This window comes from Rhinoderma darwinii, chromosome 4, assembly GCF_050947455.1.
Source record: "Rhinoderma darwinii isolate aRhiDar2 chromosome 4, aRhiDar2.hap1, whole genome shotgun sequence".
Classification (NCBI taxonomy): domain Eukaryota; kingdom Metazoa; phylum Chordata; class Amphibia; order Anura; family Rhinodermatidae; genus Rhinoderma; species Rhinoderma darwinii.
The window spans coordinates 122,342,923-122,366,452 of NC_134690.1; the positions used below are offsets into that span (position 1 = coordinate 122,342,923).

General features: G+C 41.0%; 1 protein-coding gene across 1 annotated transcript in view; it reads right to left on the bottom strand.

Moving 5' to 3' along the window:
- The window catches only part of PLCH1 (phospholipase C eta 1), a 151,296-nt gene extending 128,774 nt beyond the window's left edge, over positions 1 to 22,522 (bottom strand). Inside the window, exon 1 of the mRNA XM_075861528.1 lies at positions 22,242 to 22,522. Coding sequence (XP_075717643.1) covers positions 22,242 to 22,323 — 82 coding nt within the window. The 5' untranslated portion in view covers positions 22,324 to 22,522. The remainder of the gene's footprint in view (positions 1 to 22,241) is intronic.
- Positions 22,523 to 23,530: the final 1,008 nt, after the last annotated feature.

Sequence of the window (23,530 nt, forward strand, 5' to 3'; positions counted from 1 at the left end):
ATAACATCTATCAATATGATTATTGAATATCAAATTGAGGCTGTTCATGTTTACTATATTAACCTTATTCTATAACCTATATTCACCATTTCTATGTGTGACATTGACTAGTTACTCATATTTATCCATGAATATGGTTATTGAATATCTAATTGAGGTTGTTTATATTTACTATATCAATTGGCTTTTCTATGTGAAATATCGACTAGTCACTTATTTACCAAAATTTGTTGTCTATACAGTATTTTGTACTTTCTATCTTCATCATGAGCTATGAGCTTTATGCAATATTACTGTTTAGCCATTTTTATCGAGACACTTAGGCCTCATGCACACGACCGTAGCCATGTGCACCGCCGTGATTTTCGGGTTGGCCGGCCATGGTGTGACAGCCGCGAGCCGCCGAAAATCGCGGGCTGTGCACATGGCCGCGGCCATTATTTTCAATTAGCCCGGACCGCAGAACACGGCTGTAATAAGACTTGCCCGTTCTTTCCGCGGTGCGGGCTCCTGGGCCATGCACAGACCGTGAAAACCACGGTCGTGTGCATGGCCCCATAGGAATGAATGGGGCCGCAATTCTCCCGTGGATTTTCGGGGGAATTGCAGCCGCAAAAGCACGTTCGTGTGCATCTTGCCTTAGGATAGCACATTATCACCATTATTGTTTACTGTACAATTCTCCTTGCTGTATGTGCCATTAGAATTGGTTACCAAATGTGTCTGAAAGATAAGTTTCCCAATTATCTCTGTACAATACTTTATCGATATAATATAATAATGTGAATTTTTTATAAAAATATATTCGATTTTTATAGATTGGAGGTTCTATGCCTTTATTCTTGCTATAGGTTGTGTTTGAGTTGGGCAATGTTGTATGTTATACATTGTAAACCTACAAGAAACCTCGAAAAAGGGAAAAAAGAAGGGGGGTCCCCAACAAACCACAGAAACAACCTAGAAAGCACAAAAGCACAGGGGACATATAAATATATTAATACATTGTGTTGTAAAAAGTAGAAATCTTTATTAATAAACAACAATACATGGTATCACAGAAATATAAATATATATAAATAAAGCAGGTCATACACGGAGAGCAGCATCAGTGAGGTATAGATGTTAACATACCATAAGGTAAACAGAGACAACCCATCTCAAAGCAAACGTCTCATACCTGTCACACCATATGTACAAAAAATATACAACAATATAGCAATAGCCCAAAAGGCAAATATATGCAGGACTACTGGGTATGTCTAATTTATTCCGACTGGTGAAAAATATGTGTGCCAAAGATATGCTACTGCAATACCAATGCATATGCAAGGAAGCTAATACATGCATCACCAGGGGTATAAATTCAGAGACATACCTAGAGACATGGTGGAGGCAGGGGACGAGGAGAGATGTGGCACAAAAAACGCCTCTCTGTTTACCTTATGGTATGTTAACATCTATAACTCACTGATGCTGCTCTCCGTGTATGACCTGCTTTATTTATATATATTTATTTATATTTCTGTGATACCATGTATTGTTGTTTATTAATAAAGAGTTCTACTTTTTACGATACATGGTATTGATATATTTATATATTCTATTGGGGTGTCATGTTCCCTGTGCTTTTTTGCTTTCTAGGTTGTGTTTGTATGTTATACATTGAACATTATTTGTAGGTTAGGTGTACTATATGGAGGCACCTAAGTACTATATGTGGGACCTAACTACTATATGGGGCCATCTAACTAGTATATAGGGGGACCTAACTACTATATGGGGGCACAAAAGAGGACAACTTCTATATGGGGGCTCAAAACAGGACTTCTACTTTAGAGGGCACTATTAATGTGTTGGGGTACTATAAGTGTGAGGCAGTAAAGGCTGGTTTACATGGAAGATTGACAACGTTATCAGGCCCTTTTACACAGGACAATGGTTTCTGTAAGGGGACGAATTATCGTTAATATGATTGTTCAGTCCCCATCAATTTGCATAATTGTTGGCAACACATCCGCCGTTTATACAGGGAGATGTGTCAGTGACAGCAATGATTTTATAGGCTACACAAAAGATGTTGTCAACCAACGAATGAGCGCTTGCTGCTTTGTCGGCTAATCGCTGTCCTTTTTACACGGGCCAATAAACGTGAACAAGCGTTCATGAGGACGCTCGTTCGGGCGATTATTCACCCGTATAGACGGGCCTTTAGAGGTGCACTATTACTGTCTGGGGCCTAAAGGGAACACTACTACTGTTTGCAGTATAACCACTATAACTGTGTGCAGAACAAAAGGGGGCACTTTTACTGTGTGGGGCACTAAGGATGGCATTATTATTGTCTGGGGTACTATGGATGGGGACTTTCGGTAGAGCATGGGTCATCAACCTGTGGCACCAGTACCACAGCCTGCACGTAGGGCATGGTTTGCTAGCATACTTTCCTCTTCCTGTGTCCATCGCCGCTGTGTGCTTGGCAGTGCTGAACGCAGGGAGAGCGAGTGGCACTTCATTATGCACTTAGCAGTGAAGATCACAGGAGAGAAAGAGCAGTGCTTTATTGTGTTTATCGCTGCTAAACACTTGGCAAGTACAAAATGCAGCACTGCTCTCTGTCCTGGTGATCAGCGCTGCAAGGACAGAGTTCAGTAATCGCTCTGTAATAGAAAATAATAGTAAAAGTTGGCAGCTCTCTCTGCCAGCTACACACCCTCCCAAGCTGCAGTCACGCTCTCCTGTGTGCAGCGCCCCCCAGCTAGTATTCAGTAGCTACGGTCTCTCCTGTGTGCAGTTCCCCCAAGCAGATGCTCAGTAGACGTGGTCTCTCCTATGTGCACACCCCCAGCTGGTGTTCAGTAGCCTCGTATGCATGACAGATGGATCATCTTTGCAAAGAAAGTCAGGGACAAGGGTCACACTGAACTGTAAGCTGTTGTTTTTTTAATCAAATAATTGTTTTATTGACAAGATAAAACATATATAAACAATGCCCCCCCTTAAAACCCTCCCTCCCTTTACAAAAAGTTATGTGTAGCGATTTCTCTTCGCAAACTATCAAAGTAGAAATGTAGGCATCATTCATTTATACATCAATAAAATATATTATACATAACTTAGCATATAATGACACTTATCTATTGGCAGTCTTGACCATAACGGCAGTATTAGCATGTCAATATCCGTTCACTTATCTAGATACATCGAATAAAGATCGGTGTATCTATCCAAGGCCCCCATATTCTTTCAAACTTAGTGTATGCTTTTCTTTAATGGTACACTCCCTTTTCTAGTCTAATGACATTATTCATTTTAGCAATAAATTCTGTAATTGTTGGGGGGAAGACTATATCCAATGTTGAGCAATTAACTTTCTAGCTTGGTATAACATTCTAAGAACTGCTAAAGAAATTGACTCGTTAACTTCGCTTTCCTTTATTAGTCCCAATAAGCAAATCCTAGGATCTGTCTGAACTGAAATACCACATCATACTATGGAGGTGAGCATCATCAATGTTGCCGCAAGGGCATTTTGCATCTCCTCTAAATCCAACCCTATGTAGCCAAACAGGTGTTCTATACACTCTATGAATTAACAGCATCTGAGAATATCTCGGGGCCTCACTCAATGATAACCCAGGTGTATTTGCCAGTATATCCTCCCATTGTTCATCTGTTAAAGGACCTACATCTGCCTCCCACTTTACACGTATATGCAAGGGAAATTTTTTATGACATGAATCAAGAAGATGTCTATATATCACGGAAATAATTCATTTTGTGGTGCCCTGCGAGATAAGGATTTCAAGTGTAGGATGAGGGGAAACAGTAATATCAGTCATTGTAGCATGCAACTCCAGGGCATGACGCAGCTGGAGATACTGGTAGAACAAGTGATGTGGTAAACCATATTCCCCCCGTAACTGCTCAAGACTTTTAATGCTTTCCTCAGAAAACAGCTGTGACACTATATGGATGCCTGATCATTCCCAAGGAAAAATATTCCACTAATACCTGTATTTCCCCTAGTTTTTTTCCATAAAGGCGTTATTTTGTTACAATTTTTCAAGGCCTGGATGTCTTTGATCTTGTGCCACATTTTAATTAGAAGTAGTAATGTTGGTATCTCAACTAGAGGTCTGCCCTGAGCACCAACTTTCATTAGATATAGAGAAGGTCTCCCCACATACCAAGCTAACAGTTGTTCTGCTATGTAGGAGCTGGTAGCCTGTCCACATCCCTTGATCTGTTGGGCCTGTGCTGCTAAGAAATAAAGCCATGGATTAGGCACTGCCAAACCTCCCTGATCTTTGGCTCTATGGAGTGTTTCCAGGCGTATTCTGGCTGGTTTATCCTTCCAAATAAGAAACCTAAATAATCTCTGAATTCTGCAGAAATACATCACAGGAATCCACACAGGTGAGTTTTGCAGAAGGTATAAAAATTGGGGCATCAGCACCATTTTGTACAAATTGGCCCTACCAATCATCGAGAGTGGGAGTTCGCACCAGGTTCTTATTTTGGCCTTTGCTCACTCCATCATATGGTTCAAGCTAAGTGTAATAAATTCCCTTGGGCAAGGTGATATATGAATACTCAGATATTTAAATGAAGAAACAAACTGCATCGGAGTGTCCTCCTCTCATAGCTTCCTGGTTGAGGAATCTAGTGGCAGAATGACTGATTTGTCCTAATTTATGGATAACCCAGAATATCGACCATATTCTGCAATCAGTTGCATAACCGGACGAAGAGACCTGTTTACATCTCATAAGAAAAGCAGCATGTCATCTGCATGAAGTGCAATATATTCCTCCAAATCACCATATTTGAAGCCAGTTATCTCCTTAGAATCTCTAACCATGTACACCAATGGTTCTATGGCTAAGGCAAAAATAAATGAGGATAAAGGGCATCCTTGACGGGTGCCACTCCCCAATGCAAATGGTTACGATAACTTTACTCTTGCCCCTATCCGTGCCCTTTGATTACAATATAGTAACTTGACCCATGTCAGATATTTCTTCCCAAAACCCATTCTGGCAATAACCTCCCAAAGAAATCTTCAATAGCACGCACCTTTGCCAGAAGCTTCACATCAGCACACGATAAAGAAATTGGATGGAAAAAGTATGGTCATGTGAGGTCTTTACCTAGTTTCGGCAGAACTATTACAGCCTCACCCATAGAATTCGGCAATTTTTCTACTTTTTATGCTTCCCCAAAACCTTCCAATAAACTCAGGCAGCAATACGCCTTGGTATAATTTAAAGAATTCCCCAGGGAGACCATCCGCTCCTGGTGCTTTTTCATTAGGAAAATCTGTCAAAGCGGCCTCCAGTTCCTCAATGGAGATTGGTTTGTCCAGATCAGACTGTTGGGCTATTGTTATAGATGGAAGGGTAACTTGGTCTAGAAATCTCCCCATCTGTGGATCTCCATCCATCAATCGAGACATATGTATCCTTATAGAAGTCATGAAGGATTGTTCAAATCTCCTGGTCTTCCACCACCTCGTTGCGTGCCGTATTTTTCAAAGCTGCAATACGGGTTGGGCCTTCCTGCGCTTTAATTCTAGTTGCCAACAAGTGGCCAGTACATTCTACTTCCTCAAAATATTTTTGTTTCAGGAAAAAGCGCTTAAGTTTGGAGGATTACAGAAAGTGATCTTTAAACAGCTGTTGGGCTTCTATCTAACTACTTTTATTTTCCTCACTAGGATCATTGACAAAATCTTCCATATCCCCTGCTCTTGTCTGAAGGCTCATAAGGAGCTCTTTGCGTTTGGACTCATGCCTCCTAATATCCTTTATATAGAGCCCCCTCGTATACGCTTTTAGGGTATCCAAGATTACTAAGGGAGTAGCGGACACCTTGTTATTTTGCAAAAAAACTTCCAATTCTGTCACCACGTTGCCAGACAAATAAAGAACGTGAAGCCGGAATGGATTGAGCTTCCACAGACCTCCATCTCTCCCGCATCAAAGGCCATTGATAACAATATAGGAGAGTGATCAGATATAATCCTTGGCAAATATGAGATATCCCTGACATAACCAAACATTAGATTATTGCTCACGGCGAGGTCAATTCTAGATAGTGAGTTGTGTGAGCTTGAATAGCACGAGTAACGCTGAACTGATTACGAGCACTCCAAATATCTCGCAATCCCACCTCATCAAGAACTCTAGCAAATACAGTATGCAGAGTCTGAGGAGATATCGTACCTCCATGAAATTTATCTAGAAACGGGTCTAAGTAAGTATTGAAATCTCCTATTACAATGGCCGGGGATCAGGGGATGTCGCCATGAATGCTAGCATTTTTTTAAACAAATCGTTAGAATAAGGTGGAGGAATATAGATCGCCAACAATATGATCGTGACAGTGTGAATCGTTCACTTCAGGCACACATATCGACCTTCCGGCTCAACAGATGTTACCCTGCATTAAAATGGGATAGATCTATGATATCTATGCACCAGCACACTAACTCCACTAGCATGCGTTGTGTATGCGGAGTGAGATGCAAAACCGATCCATGCTCCCTGAAGCGCCGGGATAGAGTCAGATGTTAAATGTGTTTCAGATAAGCACAGTACAGCCGGCTAGTATTGTTTCAAGATATTTAGTACTGCATATCTTTTGGCACCATCCACTAATCCCCTTAGATTCCAGACCACTATATTACATTTACAAGCCATAAATGACGAATCAAGATATTTATCAGTTTAATGTTATTTCCCTCCTCCCTGCAGTCCTTGCGGGTGTAGAACCTGTGAGAGCAACATCCAAAAGTATTATGCCACCTGCCTTGAATGCCTATTTCAGCTACACACTGCCCTTTGTCCCCAAAAATACCCATTAAAACATAACGCCTATCCTTCTCCCCAACTCCCACAATGAGACAATACATGTATAGAAACACACACACAATACCATCCCTTCTCAGGGAAGGGCGGGGGCAAAGAAATACAACCCTGGCTAGATACCAGCAGTGAGATGTATTAGTTAGTTATTACCAAAGCAGGTTGTCTGAAGTGGTACTAAGTCACTTTGAACCCACTGGCAAGCGCACCAGTTATATGACTGGATTGCTCTATACATTCTGCACCCGCCGTCTAAATGTACATAATACCTCTATGTCCCTCCATCATTAAACCATTCCTCCTGTAGCCTAGACGCGACATCACCAATCTGTCTATTTGACAAGGGAATTTTAGACCACATTCCCTACGATATTGTGAAATATCATACCCAGCATTTAGGAGTCAAATTTATCAATACGGAAAATTAGGGTGATCAAACATATTATAACAGAGAAGAGAACCTATAACAATAATAGAGCTCATGCTACATCGTTTAACTTATATCGATACCAGCTCGGTATTATGCGATCCGATTCAAACTTGTAAAATGTGTCAGGAGGTCCATCCAGCAGTCAGTCGGCGACTTTCCTATTTCCAGTGAGGCACCATATCGCCTATGTCAGCCACATGTTCATGAGGCCCCTCTATCCACATTTCCCAGTTGTTGCTCATGTTTATCCAGCCAGGATACCACTTCTGTGGAGGTATTAAAGAAGTGGGAATTTCCCAATGCTGCTATTCTTAGCTTGGCTGGGTACAATATTAAGAAAGAAACATTTAGTTGGTGTAATTTGCACTTGGCCTCTACAAATTGAATTCCCTTGCGCTGCACCTAAGCAGAATAATCCGGAACGAGTGAGATCTTATGTCCGTTGATAGTTAAATCCGGATTGTCTCTAGCCCAGCGAAGGACAATATCTCTGCCTCTGAAATGTAGAAGTTTTTTTAAGTATTGCTCGTGGCAGGGCTCCAGGAGACAAGGACCTGGTGGGGACCCTATGAGCCCTTTCCATGACAAACAAAGGTGTTAGATTGTTGGTGCCAAATTTATCTTTAATCCAGGATTCAAAGTATTCATCGCAGTTGGCCTCAGTTCTCTCAATATTGTTGCGCCTTGACCTATTTTCTAGGTCATCTGCATTGGCTTTAAGCTCAGCTATTTCTTGAGCCTGCCTGTGAGCATCTCTAGCGATCGTGGGTTACACTGTCTTCTAATTCAGAGATTCTGCCCTCTACTGCAGTTGTGTGTTCTGACACCTTTTTGATGTCTTGCTTGCTGATGGCAAGAGACTTCACCAACTTGTGCCTGAAGCATGCATAGTGCGGAAATACATTAACGGCAAGAAAAACATCTTTGAGGGTAGGTTCTGAGGTTGAGTCATATATTTCCTGCCCTGTTGTCAATATCACAGCAGCACCATTGTCCTCCTGTCCCAGAAATAATGGTGGAAGCAGCCCCGGGGATTTGGTCTAGAAATGAGCCTTGTTCAGGATCAATGGTTAACCAAGCATTCTGTGTAGATGGCGGATGGGCAAAGTGTTCCAAATGGGCAGCCACGTCCTTTTGGAGCTCAGCCCTCTTGAAGCCCCTGACCGGAGTATCTGTGCCATCTTGCACAATTCTGTTTCCCCATGCTCCCTGCGCCCCCTTGCTTCTTTTGGTCATGTCTGCCACCTGTAGGTTTTGGAGTGACGCCGTTGGGCTATGGGGGTTTAGCTTTAGGGCCTTGAGACAATCTGGTTTGCATGTACTCACAGTTCATCGCAGCACAGAGATCCCCTTTTGCATCTGGGGAGGTATACTTCATTGGTTTTCAGGGTGGGCACTTCGTTGCCGGGTCCACCCAGAAACGCTTCACCTCACTATCCAGCAAGTATCGACTCCTTTGGCAGGTCCAAAGCAGGAAGGCCCAAGATGGTGCCAAAGCGGGAGTAGGCCGCCGTGAAGAGAGCCCAGCAGTGTCTAGGAAGCCGTTTACGTAGCGATCCAGGTGTTTTTGTTATCTACACCGACACCGGCACTCAGTATGGAGCATGGGAGGACAAACAGCAGGATTCAGGATGATTGTACTGGATTAAGGCTATGTGGTGGCGGGAGCTCAGCAGATCGCGTCCTGCTACATATCCAGCTAGGCCGCGCCCCCTGAAATGTAAGTTTAACTGGTTCCTGACCGCCAGCTGTATATTAACGTCTGGCAGGCGGTGTCCTTAAAACCTGCGCCATAGTGTACTTACGCCGTGGGCTTTAGCTTGCTGCCCCAGCGATCGGGCAGCTGAATGTTGGGTGCCCGGCAATCAGTGACTGCCGGGGACCCTGAGGAGAAGATAGCAGCAGCTTTTGCTGCTTTTATCTTCAGATCGCTTCTACAAATCGCTCCAAATTTACGGTAGACAATGCTATATTGGTAGAAAAAATTAGCTGAAAGTAAAAATTTATGTTTTCTTTACAATTTTCAAACGTTGAGCCTAGTAATTCTAAAGTAGCTAAAAAGGTGTGCATAAAAATAATAATAAAAAAAAAAAACCTGCGTTGTCTACGGAAAAAAACATCCCTAAAATCATGTCGCTATCCCAACAAATAAAAAAATTATAGACGTTTCACTAACGCGTGCTAAAATTGGCTAAATGGTGTCTGGTCCTGAAGGCTCAAAGTAGCCCGGTCCTGAACCGGTTAATTAACTGATCAATTGGTTTATGTCACATACATGGTTATAGTTTGTCTAATATGATTTTCATGTTTACGTGGCACACGGAGAACTTCACAGCCTTATATAGAAAAAAGCATGTTTCTTTTTATTTTATTTTTGCAAAATATGTTTTCCTTTTGGCAAAAAATTCAGTATAAAAAAATGATCATATACGAGGAGTAAACATCACGCAATGTGTTAACCCCTTAAGGACACGGACAATTTTGGCCTTGAGGACAGAACAATTTTTTTATATTTCCCGTCCCGATGCTCAGAACTTTTTTATTTTTTGTATTACGTAGTTGTATGAGACTTTGTTTTTTGCGGGATGAGTTGTAGGTACCATTTTTTGGTACAAATACATTATCGTTTAATTTATATACATTTTTATTTTGGCGAAAATGCAGAAAAAAAGCAGTTCCGCTTAAGTTAATATTTTTTTTACACCATACACCGATCAACATAAATAATGTTATACATTTGTTGTTTAGGTTGTTATGGTCGTGACAATAATATGCCTATATTATTTCATATATTTTATATTATTGTTTTGGGACTTAAATGTGTATTTCTGTGTATTTTTTTTTACTGTTTTTTTTTAATTTAACATGAATTTTTTTACATTAACTTAGCTTTTTTTTTTTTATTTCATAAAGGGATTTTTCATTTTTGAACTGTAATGTACTGGCATACAGTGGAGGAAATAAGTATTTGATCCCTTGCTGATTTTGTAAGTTTGCCCACTGTCAAAGACATGAACAGTCTAGAATTTTTAGGCTAGGTTAATTTTACCAGTGAGAGATAGATTATATAAAAAAAAAAAAAAACAGAAAATCAAATTGTCAAAATGATATATATTTATTTGCATTGTGCACAGAGAAATAAGTATTTGATCCCCTACCAACCATTAAGAGTTCAGCCTCCTCCAGACCAGTTACAGGCTCCAAATCAACTTGGTGCCTGCATTAAAGACAGCTGTCTTAAATGGTCACCTGTATAAAAGACTCCTGTCCACAGATTCAATTAATCAGTCTGACTCTAACCTCTACAACATGGGCAAGACCAAAGAGCTTTCTAAGGATGTCAGCGACAAGATCATAGACCTGCACAAGGCTGGAATGGGCTACAAAACCATAAGGAAAACGCTGGGTGAGAAGGAGACAACTGTTGGTGCAATAGTAAGAAAATGGAAGACCTACAAAATGACTGTCAATCGACATCGATCTGGGGCTCCATGCAAAATCTCACCTCGTGGGGTATCCTTGATCCTGAGGAAGAGGAGAGCTCAGCCGAAAACTACACGGGGGGAACTTGTTAATGATCTCAAGGCAGCTGGGACCATAGTCACCAAGAAAACCATTGGTAACACATTACGCCGTAATGGATTAAAATCCTGCAGTGCCCGCAAGGTCCCCCTGCTCAAGAAGGCACATGTACAGGCCCGTCTGAAGTTTGCAAATGAACATCTGGATGATTCTGAGAGTGATTGGGAGAAGGTGCTGTGGTCAGATGAGACTAAAATTGAGCTCTTTGGCATTAACTCAACTCGCCGTGTTTGGAGGAAGAGAAATGCTGCCTATGACCCAAAGAACACTGTCCCCACTGTCAAGCATGGAGGTGGAAACATTATGTTTTGGGGGTGTTTCTCTGCTAAGGGCACAGGACTACTTCACCGCATCAATGGGAGAATGGATGGAGCCTTGTACCGTAAAATCCTGAGTGACAACCTCCTTCCCTCCACCAGGACATTAAAAATGGCTCGTGGCTGGGTCTTCCAGCACGACAATGACCCGAAACATACAGCCAAGGCAACAAAGTAGTGGCTCAAAAAGAAGCACATTAAGGTCATGGAGTGGCCTAGCCAGTCTCCAGACCTTAATCCCATTGAAAACTTATGGAGGGAGCTGAAGATCCGAGTTGCCAAGCGACAGCCTCGATATCTTAATGATTTACAGATGGTCTGCAAAGAGGAGTGGGCCAAAATTCCATCTAACATGTGTGCAAACCTCATCATCAACTACAAAAAACGTCTGACTGCTGTGCTTGCCAAAAGGGTTTTGCCACCAAGTATTAAGTCTTGTTTGCCAAAGGGATCAAATACTTATTTCTCTGTGCACAATGCAAATAAATATATATAATTTTGACAATGTGATTTTCAGTTTTTTTTTAAATATAATCTATCTCTCACTGGTAAAATTAACCTAGCCTAAAAATTCTGGACTGTTCATGTCTTTGACAGTGGGCAAACTTACAAAATCAGCAAGGGATTAAATACTTATTTCCTCCACTGTATGTCTATATGCCAGTACAATAGTCTGTGTACTGATTGTACACAGGCAGTTGTTAGGGCATACCTCAGTATGCCCTAACAACAGGAAATATGTGGGGTCCTTCAATGGACCCTGGGCTGTCTGGCCATACAAATTATGGGCTTTGATCGAGTCACAGGGATTTTCTGTGACGCGATCAAGGGGAGGACCCCCCTCCTTGAATGCCGCCATCAGCTTTTGTCGCTGCATTCAAGGTGTTAACGGCGGAGAGATGTTTCTCATTTCTCCGCCGTTAGAGCGGGGCCATGGCTGTGTATTACAGCCGTTAACCTGCTCCCGATCGCGCGGAGATGGCTGTCACACATGACGAGAATGCTCGTTCTAATGCGCGAAGTACCTGCCGCTCAGGACGAGCATTCTCGTCCTGTGTCGGCAACCAGTTAAAGTCCATAGCGTATCCGGATGGATTATTCCAGGTGCTTTCAGGGATAATTTGCAGGAACTCCACATGGAGGATAGATTGGTGTCTTACTAAAAACCTAGTATATATTGTTTACACGGAGTACTTCATCTGTGATATTTTTTTATATCGGCACGCCATACAAAGGAGGTGTAGAAGGTGGTGAATTGGTGGGAAGAGTGCTGGAAAAGTGAGGAGCCAATTTCTGCTTCAAATTCTGCAGTAGTCTTGGCTGGAAGAAGTTGTCACGGCGGTCTGGGCCAAATGAATAAGAAAAGTGACAGTGAACAATTCCAATCAGAGAAGATATCTGTGAGTCACTGGAATTAACCGTATGGTATCCACCACTATATCGTCCCAGTATGGTGGTGGTTTTGGTATTTGTATGGTAGATTTTATTCAGTAACAGTATGGTGGTATTATTCAGTCACTATATAGTGGTAATATGTGGTCATGGTGTGGAGGTATTATTGAGTAACTGTATGGTGGTATTATTCAGTCACTATGTAGTGGTAATATGTGGTCGTGGCGTGGAGGTATTATTCAGTAACAGTATGGTAGTATTATTCAGTTACTAAGTGGTGGTCACTATATGGTGGTAATATGTGGTCATGGTGTGGAGGTATTATTGTGTTACTGTATTGTGGTATTATTCAGTCACTATGTTGTGGTAATATGTGGTCGTGGCGTGGAGGTATTATTCAGTAACAGTATGGTAGTGTTATTCAGTTACTAAGTGGTGGTCACTATATGGTGGTAATATGTGGTCATGGTGTGGAGGTATTTTGCAGTAACTGTATGGTGGTATTTTTCAGTCACTATGTGGTGGTAATATGTGGTCTTGGTGTGGAGGTATTATTCAGTGACAGTATGGTGGTATTACTCAGTCACTACGTGGTCATGGTGCTGAGGTTATTATTCCATGGTGGTTTTACTCAGTCACTATGTGGTAGTAATATGTGGTAATGGTGTGGAGGTATTATTCAGTGACAGTATGGTGGTATTACTCAGTCACTACGTGGTCATGGTGCTGAGGATATTATTCCATGGTGGTTTTATTCAGTCACTATGTGGTAGTAATATGTGGTAATGGTGTGGCAGTATTATTTGTATTTTGTATAATTGGTAATATTGGCCTTGGTATACTGGGTTTTGTTCAGTAACAGTATGGTGATTTTTTTCCTTGTATAGTGGTTAGTGGTATTATTTGGTAACCTTTTGACTGTATTATTTAGAGGTATATTATCATATATAGAAAATTGTCTTATCTTTCGATTTCAAAGGGAAGTAAGCATGATGTGTCTGATATGGCTGCATATATTTCTATGGGGCTGTTCACACGGCTGTTTAACGGACCATGTGAACGGCCCCTGACAAAATAGGACATGTCCTATTTTTGTCAGTTTTCACTGGTCCCTCAATAGACTCAAGTCTACAAGGGATCCGTGATAACGGGTCACGCACGAGGGCAATTCGGCCGTGAAAAACGCCAATTAAACACATGCTCATCTGAATAAGGTGATTTTCCCAGTAAAACGACTATATTCCTATATTCAGTTAGAAAACCTAATAAATGTTCAGTGGAAACAGGTGTAGAAAATTAAAGGTGTCATCCGGGTTAAAAAAAAAAGTCTGCTTTTTTTTCCCACCACTGTCGTCCATGGGCCATGTTTGGTATTGCAGCTCAGCTTCATTCTCTTGAATATGGATGCAGTACCAGACATTTACCATTGGCATGAGTGGTGCGATTTCTGGGAAAAAAAAAGTAGAACCTGTTTTCTAATCCTGGACAATCTTTTTAATGCCTGATTCAGACGAACATGTCCGCTTTGCATCCGCAAAAAAACGGACCATATTTCATGTGTTTCAGGTCCGTGTGTTATCAGTGTGCTTTCTGTGTGGCATCAGTATTCCTATTTTGTGTTTTTTTCACAATTTATTTAGCAACTAGTGCATGAAAAACACAGACAGCACACAGATTTTGTCCGTGTGCTGTCCGTGTATTTCACGCTCCCGTTGACTTCAATGGGTGACGTGGTCTGCAAAAACGGACCAAAATAGGACATGCAGAGAGTTTCATCCAACGGACACACGCTGCGTGAAAAATCACGGATGTGTGAATAGTCCCATTGAATTGCATAGGTCCGTGTGATGTCCGTTTTTTTAACGGACAGCACATGGGAGTATAGTACGCTCGTCTAAATAAGGCCTTACAACTCATGCACACGACCGTGTGTGCCGTCCAAGTCCCGTCACTGATATGAGGAAAGATCGGACATGTTCTATCTTTCCTCGGATCGGAGACTCGGTCCATTTTTTCCGGACCCGATTCACCTGCTAAAGTGAATGGGTCTGTGAAGACTATCGGGTGCCACTCGGATGCCGTCAAAAAGGCCCAAGTGGCAGAACGGTCGTGTGCATGAGGTATTAGACTGTGTTTGAACACTATCAGCGGCCGGGAAAGCCTATACAGAGCCATACGTCCAAGCTTTCTGTCGGAGATATACGTCGGGAAATACAACGTATACCTCCGACAGAAGGCTCTGACGTGATGTGAACAGAGACTAAGAATGCCAATGGTTATGTGCCTAGTGGATCCAGCTGTGTAAAGGCATGCATAGTAATGCACAAACATTTTTTCTACCCAAAACAAAATAAACCCCTTACTTACCAGTTAGCACCTGCATTCTTTATGTAAAAAAAAGTCACTGATCTTGGACATTAAGAGGTCACTTTCACGTTAGTCGTCTAATGTTTATAACCACAAGAGGTAAGATTGTCACTAAAAGTCATTTTCACAATTTTGGAAGTTTTGATATCCTCTCATTTAAACCCCCACTACCATAACATGGTACCTTTAATTTCATAATATTTTCCCAATTCGATTTTGGGTGTTCATTATTATTCAAGAAGCAAAATGACTGAGCATCACTTCATTGTTACATGTCTCTTTGAAATCCATACCATAATAGGTGATCTTTTAAACGCAGTAAGGGATCCTACGAAGATACATAATTAATCTCTGTGGCATTTAGCTTGTCGTATTGAGACCCTAATTACTTTTCAATCCGGGGTTGGGGGGGGGGGGGTTACAATTACTTACAAAACAAAGTATCAGCATATACTGTCATTGGGATTTGATTAATAGAAGCTGAAAAGTATGAGTATGATGTTCAGATATGAAAGAAAGATGGAAAACAGGTCAGGACCGGGCTATTATGAGCCTTCAGCACCAGACACCGTTTAGCCATTTTTAGAACGCGTTAGTTAAACAGCTATAACTATTAGGCTGGGTTCACACGACCTATTTTCAGACGTAAACGAGGCGTATTATGCCTTGTTTTACGTCTGAAAATAGGGCTACAATACGTCGGCAAACATCTGCCCATTCATTTGAATGGGTTTGCCGACGTACTGTGCAGACAACCTGTAATTTACACGTCGTCAAAAGTCGTCAAAAATACAGCCTCATCAAAAGAAGTGCAGGACACTTATATACATTATATGCAGGACACTTATATACATTATATGCAGGACACTTATATACATTATATGCAGGACACTTCTTTCAGACGTAATTTGAGCCGTTCTTCATTGAACTCAATGAAGCTCAGCTCAAAATTTACGGCTGTCAGAGAAGCCTCGCAAAATGCGAGGAGGAGCATTTACGTCTGAAACGAGGCAGCTGTTTTCTCCTGAAAACAGTCTGTCTTTTCAGACGTAAAAGCCTGCTACCGTGTGCACATACCCTTAGGGTATGTTCACACGCACTATTTACGGACGTAATTAAGGCGTTTTACGCCTGGAATTACGGCCGAAAATACTGCTTGAAAGCGTCGGCAAACATCTGCCCATTCATTTGAATGGGTTTTACGATGTACTGTGCAGACGGTCATTTTACGTCTTTTGACAGTGGCGCGTAAAAAAGATGCCCACGTCAAAGAACTGCATGTCACTTCTTTGGACGTAATTGGAGCGGTTTTCCATTTACTCCATAGAAAAACAGCTCCAATTACGTCCGTAATGGACGCTGCGAAAAACGCCTGCACTTGCCATTACGTCTGAAATTCAGGAGCTGTTTTCGCTAGGGATGTCACGATACCAGAATTTGGACTTCGATACCGATACTTCGTTTAGTATTGCGATTTCGATACCAATTTCGATACTTTTGCCAACAGTAATAAAAAAAATTAATTCTTCCGTTTTCTGATGTGAGGCGCGACGTGTGATGAATTTTGAACGCGCCTCACATTAATAGTAATTAATCCCATCATGTTTCTCAGTCATAATGGGTTAATGTGCGAGGTACATGATGGGGTTAATTACTATTAATGTGAGGAACATGGAGGTTAAATTCATCGCACCTCGCGCCTCACATTAATAAGTGAATGAAAGCCGTGTTTATTTCATTTTTTTACAGCGCACACATCATAAAGGATGCAAAAAAATTGTTGTGCGCGCCAATACTGAATGTGTGTATTTTATGTATTGAGACTTATTTTAATGTTTATTGTAAAAAAAGGTGTATGTGTATTTTTTTTACATTTAACAATACTTTGTTTTTACTTTATTTTTAAACCGTAATGTACTGACATATATCAGATATGTGCCAGTACATTAACCTGTGGACAGATAGCACACAGGCAGTTGTTAGGACATACTTGGGTATGTCCTAACAACAAGAAATATGGTAAGACAGCCCTGGTGTCCGTCAATAGACCCTGGGCTGCGATCCAGGGGCATCCCCCCTTCTCATTTTCTCCTGAATGCTGCAGTCAGCTGTGATCGCAGCATTCAGGGGAATAACGGCGGAGATGAGAGGTTTCCCTGATCTCCGCCGTTATAGAGCGGGGTTGTGTAATACAGCCATTGCCCCGCTCCTGACAGGAAGTGCGCGCGCGGTCAGCATGAGGAGAAGCGGCCGGCGCTGCACTAATGAGCGGCGGTTCAGGCACGGAGGACAGAACATGGGGGTGTTTTGCAGAGCGCCCGCCATGTTCTGTCTCCAGTGCCGCCGCTCATAAGTACAGCGCTGGCCACATCGCATCATCCTGACCGTGCGCACGTTATCAGGACTCAGGAGCGGGGCTGTGGCTGAATTACACAGCCGCAGCCGCGCTCCCATACATTCATGTATTACTATACTGAGCTGTGCGGCTGCGCAGCGAAGTATCGAAATACAGGAAATAGCGGTATCGAACCGTTTAGGGATGCAAAGTATCGAAACAGTATCGAAGTTTCGATGCACCGTGCATCCCTAGTTTTCGCCTGAAAACAGCTCCGTAATTTCAGCCGTAACGGACGTGCACGTGTGAACATACCCTAATAATTGTTGGGCTACCGATGTGATTTTTGAGACGTTTTTTCCTACACAACGTAGGTTTATTTTTGGATTATTATTATTATACACATCCTTTTTTCTATTTTCACATTTTTAGGCTTATAGTTTGAAAATAGTACAAAAATATGATTTTTACCTTTCAGCAATTTTTTCTGGTAGTAATAATATAGTTTTACCCTAAAATAGAACTTTTATTTGTGATCGTCATTGTCTACCGTAAATTTTGTTATACCATAATATAGTAGCAGCAGAGTGGATGAGATGTGAACAAATCTGATCCACACACTGCGTAAATGATAAGCGGACCATGTCAATTGTATTTGCAGAATCGTTGCTTTCGAGTTGCGGGTTTCAATGGGGAGTTAAAACCCGCGACAAATAGCAGATGTTGGGGGGTTTTTTTTGCGTTTCCGCCACAAAGGACGCAAGTCAGAAAAAAATAAATCTTATATTTACCAAGAATTCTGTGTTTCTTCTTTCAGGTCGGCCTCCTGGGATGACGTTTTCATCCCATCTGACCTCTGCAGCCAATCACAGGTTGCAGAGGTCACATGGCAAAGTCGTCATCCCAGGACGCTGGGCTGCAGGACGTCAGAGGGCAAGTATGTGTTTTTTTAACGTGCAGTTTTCTGCAGCGGACATTCCGACAATTTAGTGCGTTTTTTATCCGCAATTCCATGCGGCCGCCAGGGCGGATATGCTGTGCACCTTTATTCAGCGTATTCGCCCTGTGTGATCGTAGCCTTATTATGATTATTGTCACTGTTAGGGATGTGCTGTGTCTAGTTAGCATCCTGATGTTCAGGTGACCAGGGGCCGTTGCCTCTATTCTATACACAGCGCTCATTGAGTGCTGTGTACAAGAAAACAGAAAAGACAGAAGCGGAGAAAACCGTTCTCACTTTTCTCCAGGGTGCCCGGCAGTCTCTTGGGCAGAAAGCTAAAGCCCATGCCATAGATATATTATGTCACGGGTTTTAAGGTAAATATCAAGTAGGAGGTCACCCATGGAAGTGCATCTCATTTTGTGGACATGTGTTAATTGTACAATACAATATTTGCTATCTGCATTATTTTTCTTTCCTTAGGTCAAATAGTATTAAAGGGTTGTCCAGTTTAAGCTACTTAATGTTATATTTTGAATAATTAAAAGTTTTACTTTCTTTATTCATTTCTCACGGTTTTCAAGATCTCGGCTTGTTATTATTCAGTAGGAACATTCATTGTTTACTACTAGTTGATAAAATTCTGTCCATGGTCATGTGATGGACACACAGGTGCACAGCTCGTTACAGTATACGTATCAGAGCTGTGTCTTCTAGCGATCCTGGCATCTGTGTGATCATCACATGATCATGGACAGAATTTTATCCAATGGAAGTAAACATTGAATGTTCCTACCAATAAGCAGACATCTTGAAAACCATGAAGAATTAATACAGAAAGAATTTGGGAAAATTGTATAACTTTTAATTATACAAAAAGTAACAATAATTTGGTGAAACCGGACAACCCCTTTAAGGCTATGTTTTTGCTTCATGTTAAGCTTATACAATCGGGAAACACTCCCGAATGTACATGCCAAACATGTCTACTGGGTATCATGGGCCCAAAGTATGCCAAAAGCGTATCATTTTGGCATACTTTTGGGCAGTGTGTGTCGGCGTATGCACGGTATAAATTTTTTATTTTTACAATGCAAGTTGATGGGCTACATATGCAAATGTATGTCATATAGTTGCATATGTCGGAGCTATAATGTTCATTATACACTACCGTTCAAAAGTTTAGGGTCACTTAGAAATTTCCTTATTTTTGAAAGAAAAGCACAGTTTTTTTTCAATGAAGATAACATTAATCAGAAATACACTCTATACATTGTTAATGTGCTAAATTACTATTCTAGCTGAAAACGTCTGGTTTTTAATGCAATATCTACATAGGTGTATAGAGGCCCATTTCCAGCAACCATCACTCCAGTGTTCTAATGGTACATTGTGTTTGCTAACTGTGTTAGAAGGCTAATGGATGATTAGAAAACACTTGAAAACCCTTTTGCAATTATGTTAGCACCCCTGTAAACAGTTTTGCTGTTTAGAGGAGCTATAAAACCGACCTTCCTTTGAGCTAGTTGAGAATCTGGAGCATTACATTTGTGGGTTCGATTAAACTCTCCAAATGGCTAGAAAAAGAGAGCTGTCACGTGAAACTCGACAGTCTATTCTTGTTCTTAGAAATGAAGGCTATTCCATGCGAGAAATTGCCAAGAAACTGAAGATTTCCTACAACGGTGTGTACTACTCCCTTCAGAGGACAGCACAAACAGGCTCTAACCAGAGTAGAAAGAGAAGTGGGAGGCCCCACTGCACAACTGAGCAACAAGACAAGTACATTAGAGTCTCTAGTTTGAGAAATAGGCGCCTCACAGGTCCTCAACTGGCAGCTTCATTAAATAGTACCCGCAAAACGCCAGTGTCAACGTCTACAGTGAAGAGGCGACTCCGGGATGCTGGCCTTCACGGCAGAGTGGCAAAGAAAAAGCCATATCTGAGACTGGCCAATAAAAGGAAAAGATTAGTATGCGCAAAAGCACACAGACATTGGAAAGAGGAAGATTGGAAAAAAGTGTTATGGACAGACGAATCGAAGTTTGAGGTGTTTGGATCACACAGAAGAACATTTGTGAGACGCAGAACAACTGAAAAGATGCGTGAAGAGTGCCTGACGCCATCTGTCAAGCATGGTGGAGGTAATGTGATGGTCTGGGGTTGCTTTGGTGCTGGTAAAGTGGTAGATTTGTACAAGGTAAAAGGGATTTTGAATAAAGAAGGCTATCACTCCATTTTGCAACGCCATGCCATAACCTGTGGACAGCGCTTGATTGGAGCCAATTTCATCCTACAACAGGACAATGACCCAAAGCACACCTCCAAATTATGCAAGAACTATTTAGGGAAGAAACAGGCAGCTGGTATTCTACCTGTAATTGAGTAGCCAGCGCAGTCACCAGATCTCAACCCCATAGAGTTGTGGGAGCAGCTTGACCGTATGGTACGCAAGAAGTGCCCATCAAGCCAATCCAACATGTGGGAGGGGCTTCTGGAAGCATGCGGTGAAATTTCTCCCGATTACCTCAGCAAATTAACAGCTAGAATGCCAAAGGTCTGCAATGCTGTAATTGCTGCAAATGGAGCATTCTTTGACGAAAGCAAAGTTTGAAGGAGAAAATTATTATTTCAAATAAAAATCATTATTTCTAACCTTGTCAATGTCTTGACTATATTTTCTAGTCATTTTCCAACTCATTTGATAAATATAAGTGTGAGTTTTCATGGAAAACACAAAATTGTCTGGGTGACCCCAAACTTTTGAACGGTAGTGTATATGTCATGATGAAAATGCTAAACATCAGAAAAAAAAGATAAAACAAAGTTTAAAAAAAATCTCTTATTGTCAAATCTCAAAATTTAATTTTAAATAAAAAATTAAGCAACAATATAATCCAAAACTTGTCCAAAAAAGAGAACGTGAAGCAGCACTCAAATAAAGTGAATTTATTCATCCAACATGGAACCACAATGTTTCACCTCCTCTATGAAGGCATTTTCATAATCCAAAACTTGAATGCAGTCTGCGATCTAGCAATATGTGAATGGGACTGTAGCTATTTAATTCTATTGTAAACAGTGCAAAAATATTGTATAGTTGACAAACACAAAAATTATGAAACTGTACACAAACAATGTTTTTGTAGCCAGTATTTTTTTTTCCAAATAGGCATATAACATACTAATACTATAGTACTATAGACATATAATACTATAGTACTCCAAGTTGGCTATAATATGAAGTGCAGAAGCAAACTTAATGGTCATGCATTTTCTATTAGACCATAATAACTGAATGAATTCCATATCCTATGAATGAGGTCAGTGTAGGCTTCATAATGTTATCAACATGTACATGTGATGAGTCTTATTGACAGTACACATAGACCCACGCAATATTGTTAGCACTGAAAAAGGACTTGAATACAGATGGCTATGGCAAAGAGAGATACACAATATCAGCTGACAACGAGAGAGAATTGATACAGATGAATAATAAAATGCATATTAAATGAAGTGATTTTAAGAGTCAGTGGTAAGCTCGAATTGTAATCACTTGAGCAACCGGAACATTTCTGAGCCCACATACAAACGCACAACCATTAAGAAAAACACATTCGCTTTATAATGAGTCCAGACTGTCAAATGACTTCAGTCCATTCTTTAAAGTAAATGACGATTGCATGGTTCGCCATGAGCTGGATAATTAAATGTGTAATTAATGGACTCAACGCAGCAGTGTAATACATTGTGACAGCACCAACATGCAAAAGCTTTGTGCGACGGATAAGAAAATGAACATTGCTCGTCTAATGGAGAGGACGGGTTATTAGCAAAATATTTCCCGCTATTAAGTTAAATTTCAACAGTCAAGCAAACGGACAATGAGACATGAAAGCAATATTAAGCAATCCAGAACAGATAACGATGTGGGTGGAGAACATGTCACACATTCCATATATTGTCCCAGACAAGGAACCGAGGCAGAAACTTTAAACCAGGTACTAACCCATTTGTGCCAGTCTGAATCTTTGTGAAGTGGCTACACTTCCAACAACATGGTACATCTCAGATGCCAGCAGGGAAGCCATTCGAGCTCAAGTCCAGATGTTGTTTGAGAGCTTTAAGGCAGATGATAGTTATTGCACCTGACAAGATCTGCTTCCCATTGCAGAGTAAATCTAAACAGCTGAGCAGGACGCACTAAGCTGAAACTGGAGCAAAAGCTGTGCTGTCATCGTACGCTCAAAAAGCACTCTAATCCACTAAACATCAGGAGACGGTGCTGCCTGTAACCCACTTCCCATCTATTCAAAAACAGGACTACAAAAAGTGCTAATGCTTCAGTCCAACGGAGCATGTTTACAGTTGACGTACTATTCCTTTGGTAGCAACTCAAGGGGCAGTCTTAAGTCTATAGACATGAAAACGTTGCAATCATTAACATGATGTGAAAAGGGTAAAAAAGTGGCAACATACTAAATTCTAGCTGGAGACGAAAGCGTTTGTATCATTATATATATATATATATGTAGCCATAGCAGATCTAACATAATTTATAACAAATGCATTCTCAAGTGTGCACAAGAGGAGAATATTAAATACTGAACTGATACAGTTTATCAATAATTCATTTCTGGAAATCAACTAAGAATCTATTAATTTATAAGTATTTTAGCTACATTAAGTGCAGGCAATAATAATTTTAGTGTAATTGTGTTAAGGTGCAGGACATTAAAACAGCCAGTAGGGGGCAAATCCTTTCTGTAAACAGCAGGACTTGCCTACACAAGAATGTAATGATCACTACATGATATTCATTAGAATAATTGAATCTGACATTAAAATTCTCTAAATCCAATAACGAATATCCCTACAATCGTTATTTTTAAATCATTCTTAGGAGAGAAGCCCCTTTACTTTGCTAGCATGAGAATAATTGTTTCTGTTCACATCTTATAAAAATGTATTTGTGTGAGCTCCATGTTATCACAATTAATTATCATCACATCCATCTGACTAGAAAAAGCGCACTGTGTGCACACCATCACGGGCTGACCTGGAGCAAGGTTAACGAAGAAAATGGGCTATTTAGTGCTAAATTATTAGAGCTCCTAAACAAATGCTACGGAATTTCAGCAGTGTATTACAGTAGCAGCAAAGTGGATGAGATTTGAACAAATGTCATTTACACACTGCAGAAAAAAATCAGCAGAAAGCATGTGCAGAAATGGACCTGTAAAAGCAGAGGATTTCTGGATAGAAATTCCACAGCATTTAGGCTACATGTGCACAGGG